This window comes from Oncorhynchus clarkii, chromosome 20 (assembly GCF_045791955.1).
Source record: "Oncorhynchus clarkii lewisi isolate Uvic-CL-2024 chromosome 20, UVic_Ocla_1.0, whole genome shotgun sequence".
Lineage (NCBI taxonomy): Eukaryota > Metazoa > Chordata > Actinopteri > Salmoniformes > Salmonidae > Oncorhynchus > Oncorhynchus clarkii.
Genome location: NC_092166.1, coordinates 32,400,020 through 32,417,674, shown reverse-complemented (window position 1 = coordinate 32,417,674; position 17,655 = coordinate 32,400,020). Strand labels below are relative to the sequence as shown.

The 17,655-nt window shown below is 42.0% G+C and overlaps 1 protein-coding gene and 1 pseudogene across 1 annotated transcript; both read right to left on the bottom strand.

Moving 5' to 3' along the window:
• Nucleotides 1-99: 99 nt before the first annotated feature.
• Nucleotides 100-10,465, bottom strand: LOC139377053 (E3 ubiquitin/ISG15 ligase TRIM25-like; annotated as a pseudogene).
• A 304-nt stretch (nt 10,466-10,769) lies between these two features.
• On the bottom strand, nt 10,770-15,978 carry LOC139376241 (myeloid-associated differentiation marker homolog). Its single transcript, XM_071118559.1, has 2 exons — nt 15,669-15,978; nt 10,770-12,865 (listed from the first exon to the last, which is right to left on the bottom strand). Exon 2 carries the CDS (start codon nt 12,729-12,731, stop codon nt 11,850-11,852), a length of 882 nt encoding a protein of 293 aa, XP_070974660.1. The 5' UTR covers nt 12,732-12,865; nt 15,669-15,978; the 3' UTR covers nt 10,770-11,849.
• Between the last annotated feature and the right edge of the window lie 1,677 nt (nt 15,979-17,655).

The following is a 17,655-nucleotide window of genomic DNA, read 5'->3' as shown; positions in this document are numbered from 1 at the left end:
CCAGCTCAGTCTTTCTTCCTCAGCTAAGCTACCTCTTGCTCCAGTCTCCTCCTGGACTGTGATCGGCTCTCTCACCTCACAGTACCTCTAAGGAGTGAATCAGATCCCCCTCACTTTAAAGATCCTCTCAACGTCCTCCATTGCTGTCTGTGCAGAGTGCTGGTGGGAGACAGAGAGGAGTCACAGCGATGATTAAGCCTTTGCTTTTGCCAAGAACGTTCTGTGATGAACAGAGTTTCCTCCCTACATTGTGGCTCAGTGAACAGAGATTCCAAAGCCTCCCTCAGCTCCTGAACCTTCTTCTCTCTACCTGGGATTTTCTCCTGGGATTGGTCACAAATTCTCTCCAACTGTCTCTATTGAAAATAAAAATAGAGATAAGGACAGGCAAGCTGTGACTATCATGTTAAAATATTACTACTGTAGATTTTAGACAGAAATGTACTTTGGAATTCCACAAGGGTTGTAAACGATTTTCTTCAACTCATATGCTTCTTTCTCAAGTCTATTGGTAAACCATATGAAACTCCCTGAGGATTGATGTCTGCGCCCCTGCGGAAATCTAATTAGCATAATACAAAACATCACCATGAAAATATGTCAGTTTAAGATAAAGATGTCAGTTTTTTTGCATTGGAATGCGTCTCAATCCACCACATCTGCATATGTGACACTTCCACATCTGCGCTGAAAGGTGACAGAGCTAGAGCGGTGTTTGTCAGACCATGAGACATCCCGAAAATCAGTCTTCTCACAAAATCATCAGTAGCGTCCGAACGGTTTGGCCTACAAACTATTATGGAAAGATGAGAACACCATGGTGTCCTCCGTTTTGCCCTACGACCCCCCACAAGCGTCTTTGGACTCATCTGAAGTCGGTACAGCTGATCTGCCAACTTCTGTCCATAGCGTCCGAACAGTTTTGGCTACACACTAATATGACCCCTCTATGCAAAGGTGAGGCTCTCACGAACACGTACATGTCGGTTTTGTTCTAGGACAGGGCTCTCAAGACTCGTCTGAAGGTCTCCCAGTACCAGTCAAAATAATTCATGGAAGTATACAGTATATGGAGACTGTTCACTGAGAAAAATAAAGGGTTAAATACATGTATTTAAAAAAATATGTTTCCTGATCTTTCTTCTATCTCTCAGATATAGGACACACACTTCAGATCAAATTTCCTTTAGATATATTTTTTGGGGGGTGGGCGGGACTATCTGTTGTTCCATGTAGTGAATCTGTTATTCAATGCATTTGTATGGGCTAATAGCAGTAAGCCCAAAAACATTTAATCAAATATTTTTTTCAATATATTTTTTGGGATACTTCAAGGGGTCTTAAAATTCTAAATCAAATAGCAAAATGATCCTTGGTATGACCTTAAAACAATTCCAAATAGCTTAGTAGAACCCCTCCCCCAGCTTAGACAGGGCTTAGACTATTTTAGTGTAAGAAATAAGGGGTTAAATACATGTAAAAATGCTAAATGATCGTTGGCATGATTTTCTGAAAACAATTGCATATAGCTTAAACTCTTATGGGTTAAGACCATGCATTTGATAACAGTTCTCTGACATTACATCTGTATGGAAATGCTTCTCTGTGTCTCTTTCTCCAGTCTGATGAAGAAATAGAGGATGCATGTTGAATCATAATCGGAGGGTGATGACAAATATTTACTTTTGCACACTTAGAGAACACACCCCCTTTACAAAGTTGCGCAACTAAGAAGAGTAATACAGCACTCATATCCTCTGGTCCCTATGGGGTGTGTGAATGCAAGCCCCACCTGTCGGTCTGTCCTACCTGTTGTAGCTGAGACTGTATCGTGGCCCCTGTGTTTATCCATCACACACAGCAGACAGACCCTCCTGATCAATATGGCAGTAGATCTCCAGTAATCTGTCATGCTGTGCTGTTGCCACTGAGGTTACCTGTGACACTTTTGATAAAAACATACCACATCATCAGTGTCATTGATATTGCCATTGATATGAACAGTCATTTCCAACCAAACATCATTCAACTAAAACCACCACCACAAGGGGGTAGCAGCATCCTCTGCAAATGACAACAGATGTGTTTCTAACGCCATTTGTTTGGTGGCAACAGCTGATATCAGGCTTATGATAAAGAGCCGTTGGGCTAACAGTGAGGCCGTTAACCCAGAGCCTGAGTGAGGTTGATATAAAACAATATCCTCATAGGACACTAACTATAGCAAATCTGTTTTTGGGCTTTGGGGATTGAGAGTCGGATAGGGTCGGATAGGGTCAAGAAGACCTAAACGTGATAATGTGTAATGGGGATAGGATGACGACAAATGAAGAGTAGAGAATGGGGAAACAGGATCCACTTTTCTTTTCGCTTCACAACGTAGCAAGAAGGTATTAGTATTTCAATGATTGTACTTGACTTGTTTAAAGGTCTTTCTCACGTCGGCTGCGGAGAACGTGATCACACAGTCTTCCGGAACAGCTGGTGCTCTCATGCATGTTTCAGTGTTATTTGCCTCGAAGCGAGCATAGAAGTAGTTTAGCTCTTCTGGCAGGCTCGTGTCTCTGGGCAGCGCTCGGTTGTGCTTCCCTTTGTAGTCTGTAATGGTTTGCAAGCCCTGCCACATCCAATGAGCATCAGAGCCGGTATAGTACGTTTCGGTCTTAGTCCTGTATTGACGTTTAGCCTGTATGATGGTTCGTCGGAGGGCATAGCGGGATTTCTTATAAACTTCCGGGTTAGAGTCCCGCTCCTTGAAAGCGGCAGCTCTAGCCTTTAGCTCAGTGCGGATGTTGCCTGTAATCCATGGCTTCTGATTAGGGTATGTACGTACGGTCACTGTGGGGATGGCGTCATCGATGCACTTATTGGTGAAGCCAATGACTGATGTGGTGTACTCCTCAATGCCATTTCAGGAATCCAGTCTGTGCTAGCAAAACAGTCCTGTAGCTTAGCATCTGCTTCATCTGACCACTTTTTTATAGATCTAGTCACTGGTGCTTCCTGCTTTAATTTTAGCTTGTAAGCAGGAATCAGGAGGATAGAATTATGTTCAGATTTGCCAAATGGAGGGCGAGGGAGAGCTTTGTATGCGTCTCTGTGTGTGGAGTAAAGGTGGTCCAGAGATATTTTTCCCTCTGATTGCAAATTTAACATGCTGATGGAAATTCAGTAAAACTGATTTAAGTTTCCCTGCATTAAAGTCACCGGCTACTAGGAGCGCCGCCTCTGGGTGAGAGTTTTCTTGTTTGGTTATGGTGGAATAAAGCTCATTCAATGCTGTCTTAGTGCCAGCCTCACTCAGTCTGTGGTGGCATGTAAACATCTACGAAAAATACAGATGAAAACTCTCGAGGTAGTCAGTGTGGTTTACAGCTTATCATGAGATACTCTACCTCAGGTGAGTTATAGCTTGAGACTTCATTAGATATTGTGCACCAGCTGTTATTTACAAAAATACATAGTCCGCCGCCCCTTGTCTTACCAGACGCTGCTGTTCTATCCTGCCGGTACCGTGTATAACCAGCCAGCTGTATGTTGATAGTGTTGTTGTTTAGCAATGACTTTGTGAAGCATAAGATATTACAGTTTCGAATGTCCTGTTGGTAGTTTAATCTTCCGCGTAGGTCATCGATTTTATTCTCCAAAGTTTGCATGTTTGCTTGCAGAATGGAAGGAAGTGGGGGTTTATTCGTTCACCTGCGAATTCTCAGAAGGCAGCCCGCCCTCTGGCCCCTTTTTCTCTGCCTCCTCTTCACGCAAATCACGGGGATCTGGGCCTGTTCCCGAGAAAGCAGTATATCATTCGCATCGGGCTTGTCGGACTCGTTAAAGTAAAAAAAGGATTCTGCCAGTCCGTGGTGAGTAAGAGTCATAAGAGACGATAGTGGCAACATTAAGTAGAAAATACGTTTAAAAAACAAGTTACAAGCAACGCAAATAAACGAACGAAAAAACAGTCGATTGGGGACACGTACAATGTCAGCCTTCTTCTCCGGCGCCTAGAGGTTGGAGTGGGTATTCTAGTGGCCACATGATTGTGCCAGACATTTTCTGGAACAGAACAAACTCATTACGTCCAAAGTGGGAGTTGTTGCCCTCTCCTCTCCTGGTCATCTCTTTGTACGCCACAGCCATGTTAATGTCACTACCCCTCTACTCGGCCTCCCAGTAGTAGTGCCTTGACAGAGCCTCAGTGCACAGCACTCCAGTGATCAAACCTCTCTGGGTAGTCAGGACAGGAGTGGTCCCTGGCCCTCACTGGCACCACCCTGTTCTCCCCAGACATAAGCTGAGCTGACAGGGAAGAGGGAAGAGGATGGAGGGAAGGAAAGGAAAGGAGGAGTCAGTTTAGTAAAGTACAACACTAATATGAAAGGAATGGTAACAAGAGGATGAATAGAATCAACAGAACACTGCCACGATGCAGATTTAGCCCTGAGCTAAGACCAGATGCAGCACTCTTGTCATTAATGGAGTTGAAACTGACTTAAAGTATAATAAGATCTCTGGTCTGATCTGGGGCTCTGCAGGAGTTTCACTGTGCCTGCTATGAAGGAATAAGAATTGGACTTTTACAGTGAGGAGTAGTAATGTTCTATAGAAAATGTTAGAATGACAGTGAAGTGTCCATTCTCACCTGCCCTAGATTTGTTGGGCCATTCCCCTTTGAACATGTCCTTCAATCTCTACCGACGTCACACTTTACCAAAATCCCCCAGAGGAACCGATGTGATTCTGGGTGTTTCTGTGAGTTCAGTCGATGTAGAGATTGACTGGCACTTCTAGAAACCAGGAGAGAGGAACGAGAAAACAAATACATAAAACAGTACCAGTCAAAAGTTTGGGGACACACCTACTCATTCAAGGTTTGTCTAACAGTTTTTGCTTTGTCATTGTAGGGTATTGTTTGTAGATTGATGGGGGGAGGGGGGAGCTACAATTTAATCCATTTTAGGATAAGGCTTCAACGTAACAAAATGTGGAAAAAGTCAAGGGGTCTGAATACTTTTCGAATGCACTGTATATACAGAACCAGTCACCTACTCATTCAAGGGTTTTTCTTTATTTGTACTATTTTCTACATTCAAAACTATGAAATAACACATATGGAATCATGTAGTAACCAAAAAAGTGTTAAACAAATCAAAATATGTTTTTCTTTTTTGATTCTTCAAAGTAGCCACCCGTTGCCTTGATGACAGCTTTGAACACTCTTGGCATTCTCTCAACCAGCTTCATCAGGTAGTCACCTGGAATGCATTTCAATTTAACAGGTGAGCCTTGTTAAAAGTTCATTTGTGGAATTTCTTTCCTTCTTAATGAGTTTGAGCCAATCAGTTGTGTTGTGACAAGGTAGGGGTGATACACAGAAGATACCCCTATTTGGTAAAACACCAAGTCCATATTACGGCAAGAACAGCTCAAATAAGCAAGAGAAATGACAATCCATCATTACTTTAAGACATGAAGGTCAGTCAATCCAGAAAATGTCAATAACTTTGAATGTTTCTACAAGTGCAGTCGCAAAAACCATCAAGCGCTATGATGAAATTGGCCTTCATGAGGACCTCCACAAGAAAGGATTACGCAGAGTTACCTCTGCTGTAAAGGATAGGTTCATGAGAGTTACCATCCTCAGAAATTTCAGCCCAAATAAATGCTTTACATTTTTTTAACTAGGCAAGTCAATTTAGAACAAATTCTTATTTACAATGACAGCCTACCCTTGGGAAACCCAGAAGACGCTGGGCCAATTGTGCACTGCTCTACGGGACTCCCAATCACAGCCGGTTATGATGCAGCCTGGATTCGAACCAGGGTGTCTGTGGTGACACCTCTAGCGCTGAGATGCAGTGTCTTAGACCGCTGCACCACTCGGGAGCTCTGCTTCACAGAATTCAAGTACCAGACACATCTCAATGTCAACTGTTCAGAGGAGACTACGTGAATCAGCCCTTCATGGTCGAATTGCTGCAAAGAAACCACTATTAAAGGACACCAATAAGAAGAAGAGACTTGCTTGGGCCAAGAAACACGAGGAATGGACATTAGAGCGGTGGAAATCTGTCCTTTGGTCTGCACAGAGTAGGTGAACGGATGATCTCTGCATGTGTTTCCCACCTTGAAGTGTGGAGGAGTAGGTGTGATGGTGTGGGGGTTCTTTGCTGGTGACATTGTCAGTGATTAATTTAGAATTCAAGGCACACTTAACCAGCATGGCTACCACAGCATTCTGCAGCGATACGCCATCCCATCTGGTTTGCGCTTAGTGGGACTATAATTTGTTTTTCAACAGGACAATGACCCAACACACCTCCAGGCTGTGAAAGGACCAAGAAGGATTGCTGTCTCTGGCTCCACACCCACTCACGCCTGGCCAAAATACAGAACTGCAGACCTGAATGTGCCTCAGAAAAAGCACAGCGGGGAGGCGTCGTTGTATTCTCTGCCACAAGAAATCTCCCATCACCTGCACTACTTGTGCTGTTACCCTCTGCTTCACATCAGAAAGAGACTGCTATGGGACTTGGCAGCAGCAGCACAATCTGGTGTGGAGGACTGTGGGTGTTATAAATACTCTAATTGTAAATAGTGTGTAAATAGTTTTTTTCCCCACTTTGTGTTTGGTTTGTGGTGTGTGCACTTATGACATTAGATCAGTGTTGGCTGCTAACTTGGCCCTTATCTTAAATAGTTCACTTCTATGTTGGGAGGCATTGGATCAGCGTTCTCGTCGCATCTCCTGTTAGTGCCTTTTATGTAGGGAAGCTAATGATCCATCATGTATGACATTCCTGGGAGTTTGGAAACTTAAATGTTTTATTACCATAGCATTTTTGCATGTTCTCTATAGTTATGTAGTTGAAAATGTATCAATTGACCAATTTGGCCACCTGGGTACATTTGGGAAAACCCGTGAGGGACACCTGGGAGACTTCATACTAAATATTATGTCGCTCTCTCATTCTTGAATGTATCAGTCTGAAACTTTGCACACACACTGTTTCCCTGTTGTGGACACAATCCCCAGCTTCCTACCTCAATGTATTGCCTTTCTTTTACATTTCAAAGATGACAAAATTATAAGAAAACTCACGTTTTTTTGTTTAAAAAAATATTTTACCAGATCTATTGTGTTATATTCTCCTACATTAATTTCACATCTCCACAAACTTCAATGTGTTTCCTTTCAAGTAGTATCAAGAATATGAATACTGTATCCTTGCTTCAGGTCCTGACACAACAGTAGTAGGCCTGATTACCAACAATGACAAGGCAACCTACAGGAAAGAGGTGAGGGCCCTATCAGAGTGGCGCCAGGAAAGTAAACTCTCCCTCAACTTCAAACTAAATGAAGGAGCTAGCAGAGTGAGCATTATAGACACTCAGAGCCTGCAATGGCATTACCATAATCTCTAGGCTGTGCCAAGTTCAACGAGATGCCCGCTAGACCGTAGCTTGCTTGGTCTGAGCTCATAATGAAGCCTGGCCCTAAATTGCAGGTGCTTTTGGGTGACAGAGGGAGAACAGTTAGGGTTAGAAGCACAATTCGACCTCAGGAACATTCCTGAGGTCCTCCCGATCAGTGCAAGCCTAACCTTGACCGTGTGGCATTAACCCTTAACAGTTAACTACTCCTTTTTTTGCCAAAGATATTGATTATCAATGACCAATGGGATGCCAGAAATAACACCTTTTACCGGTGCCCTGCTCCAAAAATCAAAGCTGTTCACTTCATGCATCAATATTTTTTGCGAGCCACAATGCACGCTCCTTTTGCTCTTTAGATACACACGATATCAACACCATACCACTCCTGGTTACTTTGATTGAATCCACTTTTCCCAACGCCTTCTTCACAATCCTCGTGACTTCCAAAGGGTTTCCCAAATACACATCTTTATCCTCAAAAAATTGCTACAACAAGGAATGATTCATTTTTCCAAAACAATTTTTGCCCTTTTTGTTCCATTCTTGGACTTCGCTAACTGTACTCAACCGCTTTCAGCTTTAAATTACACTTCTGCTTCCGCCATCTCACAGTCCTCCTCCAATGCCAGTCGTGGCCCAGCACACAACTGATTTCTGATCCCTTCTTCTTCTTCTTCATCTTCTTTGGACTTTATATGGCGATTGGCAACCAACTAAGAATCGGAACCTATTTTTCAATTTTCGCCTAAAATGACATACCCAAATCTAACTGCATGTAGCTCAGGACCTGCAGTAAGGATCTGCATATTCTTGATAACATTTGAAAGGAAACAGTTTGAAGTTTGTGTAAATGTGAAATTAATGTAGGAGAATATAACACATTAGATCTGGTAAAAGATAATACAAAGAAAAAAAACACGATTTTGTTTTGTTTGTACCATCATCTTTGAAATGCAAGAGAAAGGCCATAATGTATTATTCCAGCCCAGGAGCAATTTACATTTTGGCCAATAGATGGCAGCAGTGTGTAGGCAAAGTTTTGGACTGATCCAATGAACCATTGCATATCTGTTCAAAATGTTATATCAAGACTGCCCAAATGTGCCTAATTGGTTTATTAATACATTTTCAAGTTCATAATTGTGCACTCTCCTCAAACAATAGCATGGTATTCTTTCACTGTAATAGCTACTGTAAATTGGACAGTGCAGTTAGAGTAACAAGAATTTAAGCTTTCTGCCAATATCAGATATGTCTATGTCCTGGGAAATGTTCTTGTTCCTTACAACCTCATGCTAATCGCATTAGCCTACGACACTGATCCCGAAGCTGACTTGCCAAGTTAAATAAAGGTTAAATAAAAAATAAAACAAAAATATGACTGAGCTTATGTGTGACACGGGTGCAACTTTTACTGGGGACGGAGGGTGGCATGTCCCCCCCACATTCTGAAAATGCATTTAGTATCACATTGGAATATGATACAAAACGAGGCAAGGGTGTGGTTTAGGACCATGTGGACGCCTCCGAGTGGTCAGGTAGACTGTTTGGAGTGTTTATCCGACTGGATAAAAATAATATAACAAGAAGAAGAATCATGTCCCCCCCACTTCTAACACTGTGATGCAATGCCTTAGACCACTGCACCACCCGGGTGGCCTTAGTTCTATAGATTTTGATAGAAACTTACCTTTAACCTTTAGATTTAATTTTGTTGAAATTATATCCATCAATCCCAGTCTAGAAGGCGCCAAACATATTGCTTCCTTATAGTTTTCAGTCACAGGAATGGGCATAAGTATTCTTTGTGCACATAACATGCTTTCAGAAATGGCCATATTCTATCATGGTTAAACAACTGAGGTTGAATGGCAAGAGATTATTGTTTTTCAGTCCTTACCTGTTTCTTGGTGCTTTGCGCTGTAGCTGAGTTTGTATCATGGCTTCTGTGTTCATGCATCACACACACAGACACACAGATCAGTACAACAGTAGATCTACAAAAGCCTGTCATGATGAGAGTAGATTCGCTCCTTCAGCTGCATGGTCACTTCAACCAGGTCTATCCTTCCTTGGGGTAGGACATTCCTTGGGAGAGTGGAGGTGAGCTGCACAGTAAGAGGCCAGAGACACCAGACAGGATCTGATTGATTTGAGCTGACCAATGAGGCAAAGATCAGATGCCACATCTCCAGCTCCAGCATATGGGCAGCTTTGACCAGAGGGAGCAGCTTAAAGTCCTCCTGTCTTCAGTTCCTCAACCAACTCAGCTAAAATGGTGTTTCTCTTCAGAATTGGTCTTGGAGTGAAGGTCTGTCTGCACTGAGGACAGCTGAAGATCTTTGAGGAGTAATCTTCACCCCAGCACCCCCTGATACAGCCTGTACAGTAGCTGTGTCCACTGGGAATAGTTACTGGTTCCTTCAAATTGAGTAACAGAATTGCTCTCTATCCGAGGACCTGTTTGTGCCATTCTATACCACAGAGGCAGAGGGAGATTGCATCAACTTCTCTGGAGCAGACTGTGGCATCTCATTTATAAACCAATATATATAAGGCAGCAACCCACAACCACACCTCCTACAGCAGTTTGGGATGTGGGTGGGATGCTACTGTGTGTGTGTGTGTGTGTGTGTGTGTGTGTGTGTGTGTGTGTGTGTGTGTGTTTTGAGAGAGATCAGGGGAGAGAGATTGAGAAATAATCTTGGTGTTAATGGTTTACTTTTATAATGAACAAGGACTGTTGCGGAAAATGATAATCAAGTGAGAGAGACTACCTTGTTTTCTTCTTGAGGCAATGAGTTGTGGGTCGCTCCTCTTTTCAGTTTGCTGCAGCTAGCAACTGGAAGGAGTTCAACAAACACTTAAACTGGACAGTTTTATCTCAATTTCTTAATTCAGACTCAATCATGGACACTCTTACGGACAGTTGTGGCTGCTTTGTGTGATGTATTGTTGTCTTTACCTTCTTGCCCTTTGTGCTGTTGTCTGTGCCTAATAATGTTTATACCATGTTTTGTGCTGCTACCATGTTGTGTCGCTACCATGCTGTGTTGTCACGTGTTGCTGCCTTGCTATGTTAGGTCTTTTTGGTCTCTCTTTATGTAGTGTTGTGTTGTCTCTCTCGCTGTGATATGTCCTATATGTATATTGTATTGTAGCTAGAGTGGAACCATTCCTTCAAATAAACACAGCATTAGTAAATACAGAAATGTCTTACTATTGTTAAGCATTAACTATTAATATTAAACAACTGAAGTAAATACGTAATTTATCTCTCACAGGACGAGAGCACAAGTAAATAGTTAGACACAAGAAGTGACTGTCACACAGGCTTTAATAATATATCACATGACTTTTATTGAACACTGGATTATATTCTCCCAAAACACTGATGTGGTAGGCACATTCTCAACAGGCACAGTGGAATAAAAAAAAAAACGAAACAAAGGACATGTCATGTATCAGTAACAGCAGGAAGTAGAGCCGAAGACAATGCCGCGAAAAGATCTCCCTCTCTATGACAAAGTGGACATTCTCATCCACGAGAGCAGACTGACACAGTAGTACAAACCAATGGGCCAGATTAAGGATAATACATGTAACTAACAACCTACTTTTTTATTCTAAGATGTTTTTTTTAGAGCTCATCACCGTCAGAGAATGAGTTATAGCAAACAATTGTCAAACAGTAAATGCGCATGACCTTTTGAATATAGTCTTTCAACATACAATAAACTCTTGACCAAACAGCTTGGCAGAATATGAAAATATATTTAAAAAAAATGTGAAAACGGGAATATAAAATCACCAAAAAGCTAGGCTAACACACAACTTAACATGAATTCCTAAACTTTCATTTTTTTCAAACTTTGGAGCAGTGTACACATTTTCTAGGAATTACTTAAGGGTTTGATTGACATTTTTTGTTGTTGTCACTTCTTAACTCCAAACTAGGTAGGTGTGAGTTGTTCTGTAAACTAAATATTACATCTACTAACAGTATTGCATCATTTCTAAAAAGCCATGCTTATAAAAAGACCATTCAAAGTTAAGATGTAACTATAGTAACATCAACATACTCAATAAATCCATCCTGTCTATGGAACACTGTGTGTGTTTGTGTGTCAGATAATCAGAGATAAAACTAAAAAATAAAAGATCTGGTCCATCTAATCTGAGTTCTTGGGTCCATAACACCATCATTGTATAAGGCTGTTTTCCTTTGCATGAAATACCACAGCAATCCCCTCAATGTATAGTCCCTCTCTGGGTGAGTAGGTGACCTCTGTCTGAACATTGATATATAAATGACGCAAAATACAGTAAGCAGTTTATTTCGTTACCTCTTCATTTCTACTCCTCAACCTCTCTCTACATTGTAATCAAATCAACTACCTCCCTCTTCCTTCCTCTTACACAGTAACAAACACCAGTCGGGCAGAGTAGATCAGGTCTGCCAGGTAGAGCACAAGGTTGACTGCGGTGAGCACAGCCACAGCCATCTGCCTGTCCCAGTCGCACAGCCCTGCATATCTGCCACAGCCATAGGGCCTGGAGGATCCCCCGTGCTTCTTGTCAAACTTAAAAATGGGCCAGATGATGGTGGCGGAGAGGTACATGGCGACAGCCAGAACGGCGTAGGCGGACAGGAAGCGGGCAAAGGGGAAGGGCAGGCAGCCGGTGCACTCACAGATACACAGCACTATAATGGCCGCCGACAGGATGAAACAGATGCAGAAGACGGCCAGGCACCACCTCAGTGCATCATGTGAGTCGTAGGACACTGGGTCGCTGATGAAGACGAAGATGACGCAGGCTACAAAAGTCTCACACACCTTGAGCAGACCCGGGGCGGTGGCCATGTAACCTGCTACCTCTCCTGGCCTGGCTTTGCTGATGCTCACCTCACAAATGTAAGCGATGGTTGCCAGGCAGGAGAAGACGGTGGCCACAATGCGGTAGTTTTGAGTCTCGCTGCGGTAGGTCTGACCCTTGAGGAAGTAGAGGGGGAAGATGATGGAGGCAGAGAGGCAGAGCAGGGAGGCGTAGCAGGCAAAGGTGATGGGGAAGTTCTTCCAGGAGACAGGGGCACGGGTCTGCAGGCCAAACAGCTCCACCAGCAGCACCAGCAGGGTCCCAGCGAAGCTGAAGGCCCAGCAGAACACACACCAGTCCCCTGTGCCATGGGAGAGGTTGGCCCCATGGACGGTCACAGCAAAGGCCACACAGGAGAAGACCAGAGCACACAAACGCACCCAGAACAGGGGGTTGGAGTGCACCACTACTATCGGCATGATGGGATATGGATGATGCTTGACAACTAGAATGGGTTAGAATAAAGTGAAAGGCTGAATAGGCTGGAGAGGAGATATTTATGTGGAATACTGTAGGACTACTGTTCTTGGTGCATCGGGTGCAGAGGGATCTTCTAAGGAGACACAGAATTGAGAGCAGCTTCAGTAACAAAGAACAAATTAACAGAATGCATTCATATAAAAACAATGAAGTTCTAATGGCAAGTCTTGATTCCATTATGGTTTTCATAAAACATTTGTGATGGTGTATCATATTTGACGACATGAGGGCAACAGTTATATTTTCTTTCCAATATCTCCTTGTAAATGCAACATAATAATGGGTGACAATACACAAAAGTTTATCAATTCAATCATGGATTTCGCATTTTAAAAACCATGTACAGTTGAAGTCAGAAGTTGATATAGACTTAGATTGGTGTCATTAAAACTTCAACCACTCCACAATTTTCTTGTTAACAAACTATAGTTTTGGAATGCCGGTTAGGACATCTACTTTGTGCATGACACAAGTCATTTTTCCAACAATTGTTTACAGACATATTATTTCACTTATAATTCACTGTATCACAATTCCAGTGGGTCAGAAGATTACATACAATAATTTGACTGTGCCTTTAAACAGCTTGGAAAATTCCAGAGAATTATGTCATGGCTTTAGAAGCTTCTGATAAATTATGTCAATTAGCCTGAGTCAATTGGAGGTGTACCTGTGGATGTATTTCAGGGCCTACTTTCAAACTCAGTGCCTCTTTGCTTGACATCATGGGAAAATCAGTTTTAATAACTCCAACCTAAGTGTATGTAACCTTCCGACTTCAACTGTATAAGAGGATGTGAAAGTATAGGTTCCTTCTTTTCATTTTCATTCTCTGAGAAGGCTTTATCAGCTGAGGGATTCCTGTTCTAAAAGTCAGTGAGTCAGTGTCACTGGACATGCTTTTACCCCGCACCCCCGCTTTTCAGACAGGCGTGGTGCTGAGAGACCCCCACCCGAACTCACAGCCAATCTGTCATCGGTCACTAACAGTCTCATTATCCAGAGACACTCAGGCCTGAGTAACTATTGCTCCCTCCCACTCCTCCAAGCCACTCTCTCCTCCAGTCCCCTCCACAAATGGTGAAGAGTCCATGCTCCCAGATTACATAACGTAGGAGGGACTAAAAGAGACACACCTGTTTACATTAACAAAATGTCTTGTTCAAACAGCAGGGGACAGAGAGTGGGAGCAAGAGGGAAGGGATATGGATAGAGAGAAATAGAGGAAACAGACAGATGAATAAAGATGTTCAACTATGGACAAACTCAAAGTGAGAGTGACCAAAGCAGTCAGGCAGAACAGGCTAGTTGAAGTAAGTAAAATGGGGAAATCCCTGTGCCTTAATCTCAGAAAGGCACACTTTAAACACAACTATGAAGAGGAATAGCAGAACAGTGAGTCACCTCCCTCTCTCATTCTCTCTCTCTCTCTCGTGCACCCTCCCTCTTGTAAGATTTTCCAACTCGTTGATTTATCCCAGCTATGCAGACTACTGCCGAACTGCTAACTGAGTCAAAAGGTGCCAAGTCCCCTCTCCCGATCTCTCTTTTTTTATATTGGACTCTTTTACCTTCATAAATCTCTCTCTCTTTCTGTATCCCTCTCTTTTTCTGTCTCTCTATCAAAGAGAAACACTAATCACGTAAAAAGAGAAACACTAATCACGTAAACCACTTAAAATAAACCTATGGGAGGAAGTAGTGGAAAAATCCATCCACTCCCAGCCATTACTTGGTACTTATGAAATCATGTTAGGAAAATGGGTAAGCCACCTTTTAGGGGGTGGCATGGAAAAGACAGCCTTTCCTTTAGAGAGGTGCTTAAAATAGGCTCATAGGCTCACACATAGCCTGGACAGGAGGGGAAACAGGATATACAATAGCATACTTTTGCAGTCACACACACACAAGCTTGAGGGTAGGGGTCAAGAGCGTTGTCATGACACAACATGGTTAACTCGATTTCACCCTTAATCCAGATAAAGAGCCATAGGCTCCCAGACTGCTGGGTATAGACACAAGGGACTCTAGTCTGTCAGCTAATGATCCCACAATGGAGGGAGGGAGAAAGGGAGAGAGGGAGAAAAAGTGAAATAGAGGCACAATACAGTGATGTAAACTGGAGACACTGAATACCGTAATATTGAGATATTTTAGTCACTGAGGATGTCACAGAAATACCCTAGGCCATGATGTACTGTATTGTTAAAACCAACGTGTCCAAAATGTTCACGTTGTTTCACCATGCTCCATAGGTGAGCTGGTCAGATGCAACAATATAGGGGGAAATGTTTGTGTTATAACAAGTGTTCTGATCAATAGTAGGGACTATAGGAACGCCTGCACCCACACTCCCACAAACTACCAGAGCCCTCATAATCAAAATATTCATCTGAAATCGTTTCACTACTTTCCTGTTATTCTGACAGCCGTAGCCTACTGTTATCCTTCCGTTTTTCTGGTTGCTCATTGATAACCAGTCTGGGGTGGGTGTGGCGCTCAATTGTGCCGCGCCCTGGAGTTTCTCAGTGTTAGAACAAAACGAGTGTATCCCCCCATCAAGTCATTCATATGAGGCAAAATACATTTGAATGGCAAAACAGTTTTACAACACTGCAGAAGTTATTTTCGTGACTATCCCTGTGTCCAAAATACTTCTAGGCTATTTGATGTGCAAAAGGGATGTTTCAATTGCATAGTGTAGAAAGCTGACTCTGAAAGATAAACAACAACAAAAAACTATAAAAGGCATGCAGTTAGGACACGTTTCAACTGGTTGTACAATTTGTAGTCATCGTGTTGAGAAAAAAAAAACTCTCGAATAGACCTCTATATTTCACAATCTCAAATATAACACTGTAACCAAAATGTATTACCTTTGTTACGTTGTGGCTGCAATATCCTCAGTTTCTCTCAGGATCTCCAATCGAATGGGAGTTTGCAAGCGTAGCCCTCCTAGTCCGTTCTCCCTAGTCATAGTAAGAAAAGCACATCCACCCAGCTCCCCGCCCAGTGCAAACCAAATTAGGTATCAAATGTCGCCATCATCTTTCTACTGCGCGCCATCCCATCCCTCCTCCACGCAAAATTGCACTCGACTAAGTAGGCTAGTTTCTAAGATGAATTGATTGTACGTTTTCTGTAGGCTACAAGTGTGTTGCCAAATTCTAGAAGTCTGGATCTGTGCGTCCTCCATCAATAGGTCAGTATCTGAATAATCACTATATTAACAACCCGATATACACAGTGCCTTCAACAAGTATTCACACCCCTTTAGATGTTCCACATTTTGTTGTGTTACAGCAGGCCTGGGCATTTTCCATGGAGGGCCACATTAGAATATATTTTTGGCATTGCGGGCCAGAATCATATTACAGGATTATACATCTTGACAGATATGTCTACTATAAATGACATCCAGATATGCTACTTATTTTACTTTTTTAACATGCAGAAATAAACCACATCCATTTTCTCCTTTTGGTAGATGGGTAACAAATAAAAAGCAGACATTGAATATCCCTTTGAGCATGGTGAAGTAATTAATTACACTTTGGATGGTGTATAAATACAACCAATCACTAGAAAGATACAGGCGTCCTACCTAACTCAGTTGCTGGAGAGGAAGGAAACCGCTCAGGGATTTTACCAAGAGGCCCATGGTCTTAAACAGTTAGAGTGTAATGGATGTGATAGAAAACTGAGGATGGATCAGCAACATTGTAGTTACTCCACAATACTAACCTAAACTACAGAGTGAAAAGAAGGAAGCCTGTACAGAAAACAAACTATTACAAAACATGCATCCTGTTTGTAATACGGCACTAAAGTAAAACTGTTAAAAATGTGGCAAAGGAATAAACTTTATGTCCTTATGTTTGGGGCAAATCCAACACAACACTGAGTGTGATGAGTGTCAATCTTCATATTTTCAACCATGATGGTGGCTGCATCATGTTGTGGGTATGCTTGTCATCAGCAGGGACTGGGGATTTTTTTTAGGATGACAATAAACAGAATAGAGCTAAGCATAGACAAAATTCATGGAAGAAAACCTGGTTCAGTCTACTTTCTAGCAGACACGGGGAGAAAAAAAATCATCTTTCAGCAATAACCTAAAAGACAAGGCCAAATATACACTGGATTTGCTTACCGAGATGACATTGATTGTTCATGAGTGGCCTAGTTACAGTTTAGACTTAAATTGCCTTCCAAATGTATGGCAAGACTTGAAAATGGCTGTCTAGAAATGAACAACTAACTTGACAGAGCTAGAACAATTTTTTAAATAATAATGTGCAAATATTATACAATCCAGGTTCTTAGAGACGTACCCAGAAAGACTCACAGCTGTAATCGCTGCCAAAGGTGATTCTAACATGCATTGACTCAGGGGTGTGAATACTTAGGCTGAATTAGATATTCTGTATTTCATCGTCAATAAATTTGCAAACACTTCGAAATACCTGTTTTCACTTTGTCATTATGGGGTATTGTGTGTAAATGAGTGAAACAAAATCTATTTAATCCATTTTTAATTCAGGCTGTACCAACAAAATGTGGAATAAGTCAAGGGGTATGAATACTCTCTGAAGGCACTGTAAATTAATGAAAATAATTACATGTTTATTAATTCAATTGATTGTCATTTAGTTATTACAGTTTCATTTGGCATAATGGTTCATATTTATAGCAGGCAATGTCCTTCAAATGGTATAATATTACATCTGTAACCTATAACAATATGTTATCAGTCAATGGCTACCAAGAAATTATTTTGCAGGTACTTCTTTGTTGTCGTTGACATTATTTGTATATGTTGCTAAGAAACAGAGACAGTTCCCATGGAAACCACTATTTATT

Bases quoted from the DNA above. Each gene is read 5' to 3' on its own strand.
- LOC139376241 (XM_071118559.1), bottom strand. From the start codon at position 12,731: ATGCCGATAGTAGTGGTGCACTCCAACCCCCTGTTCTGGGTGCGTTTG.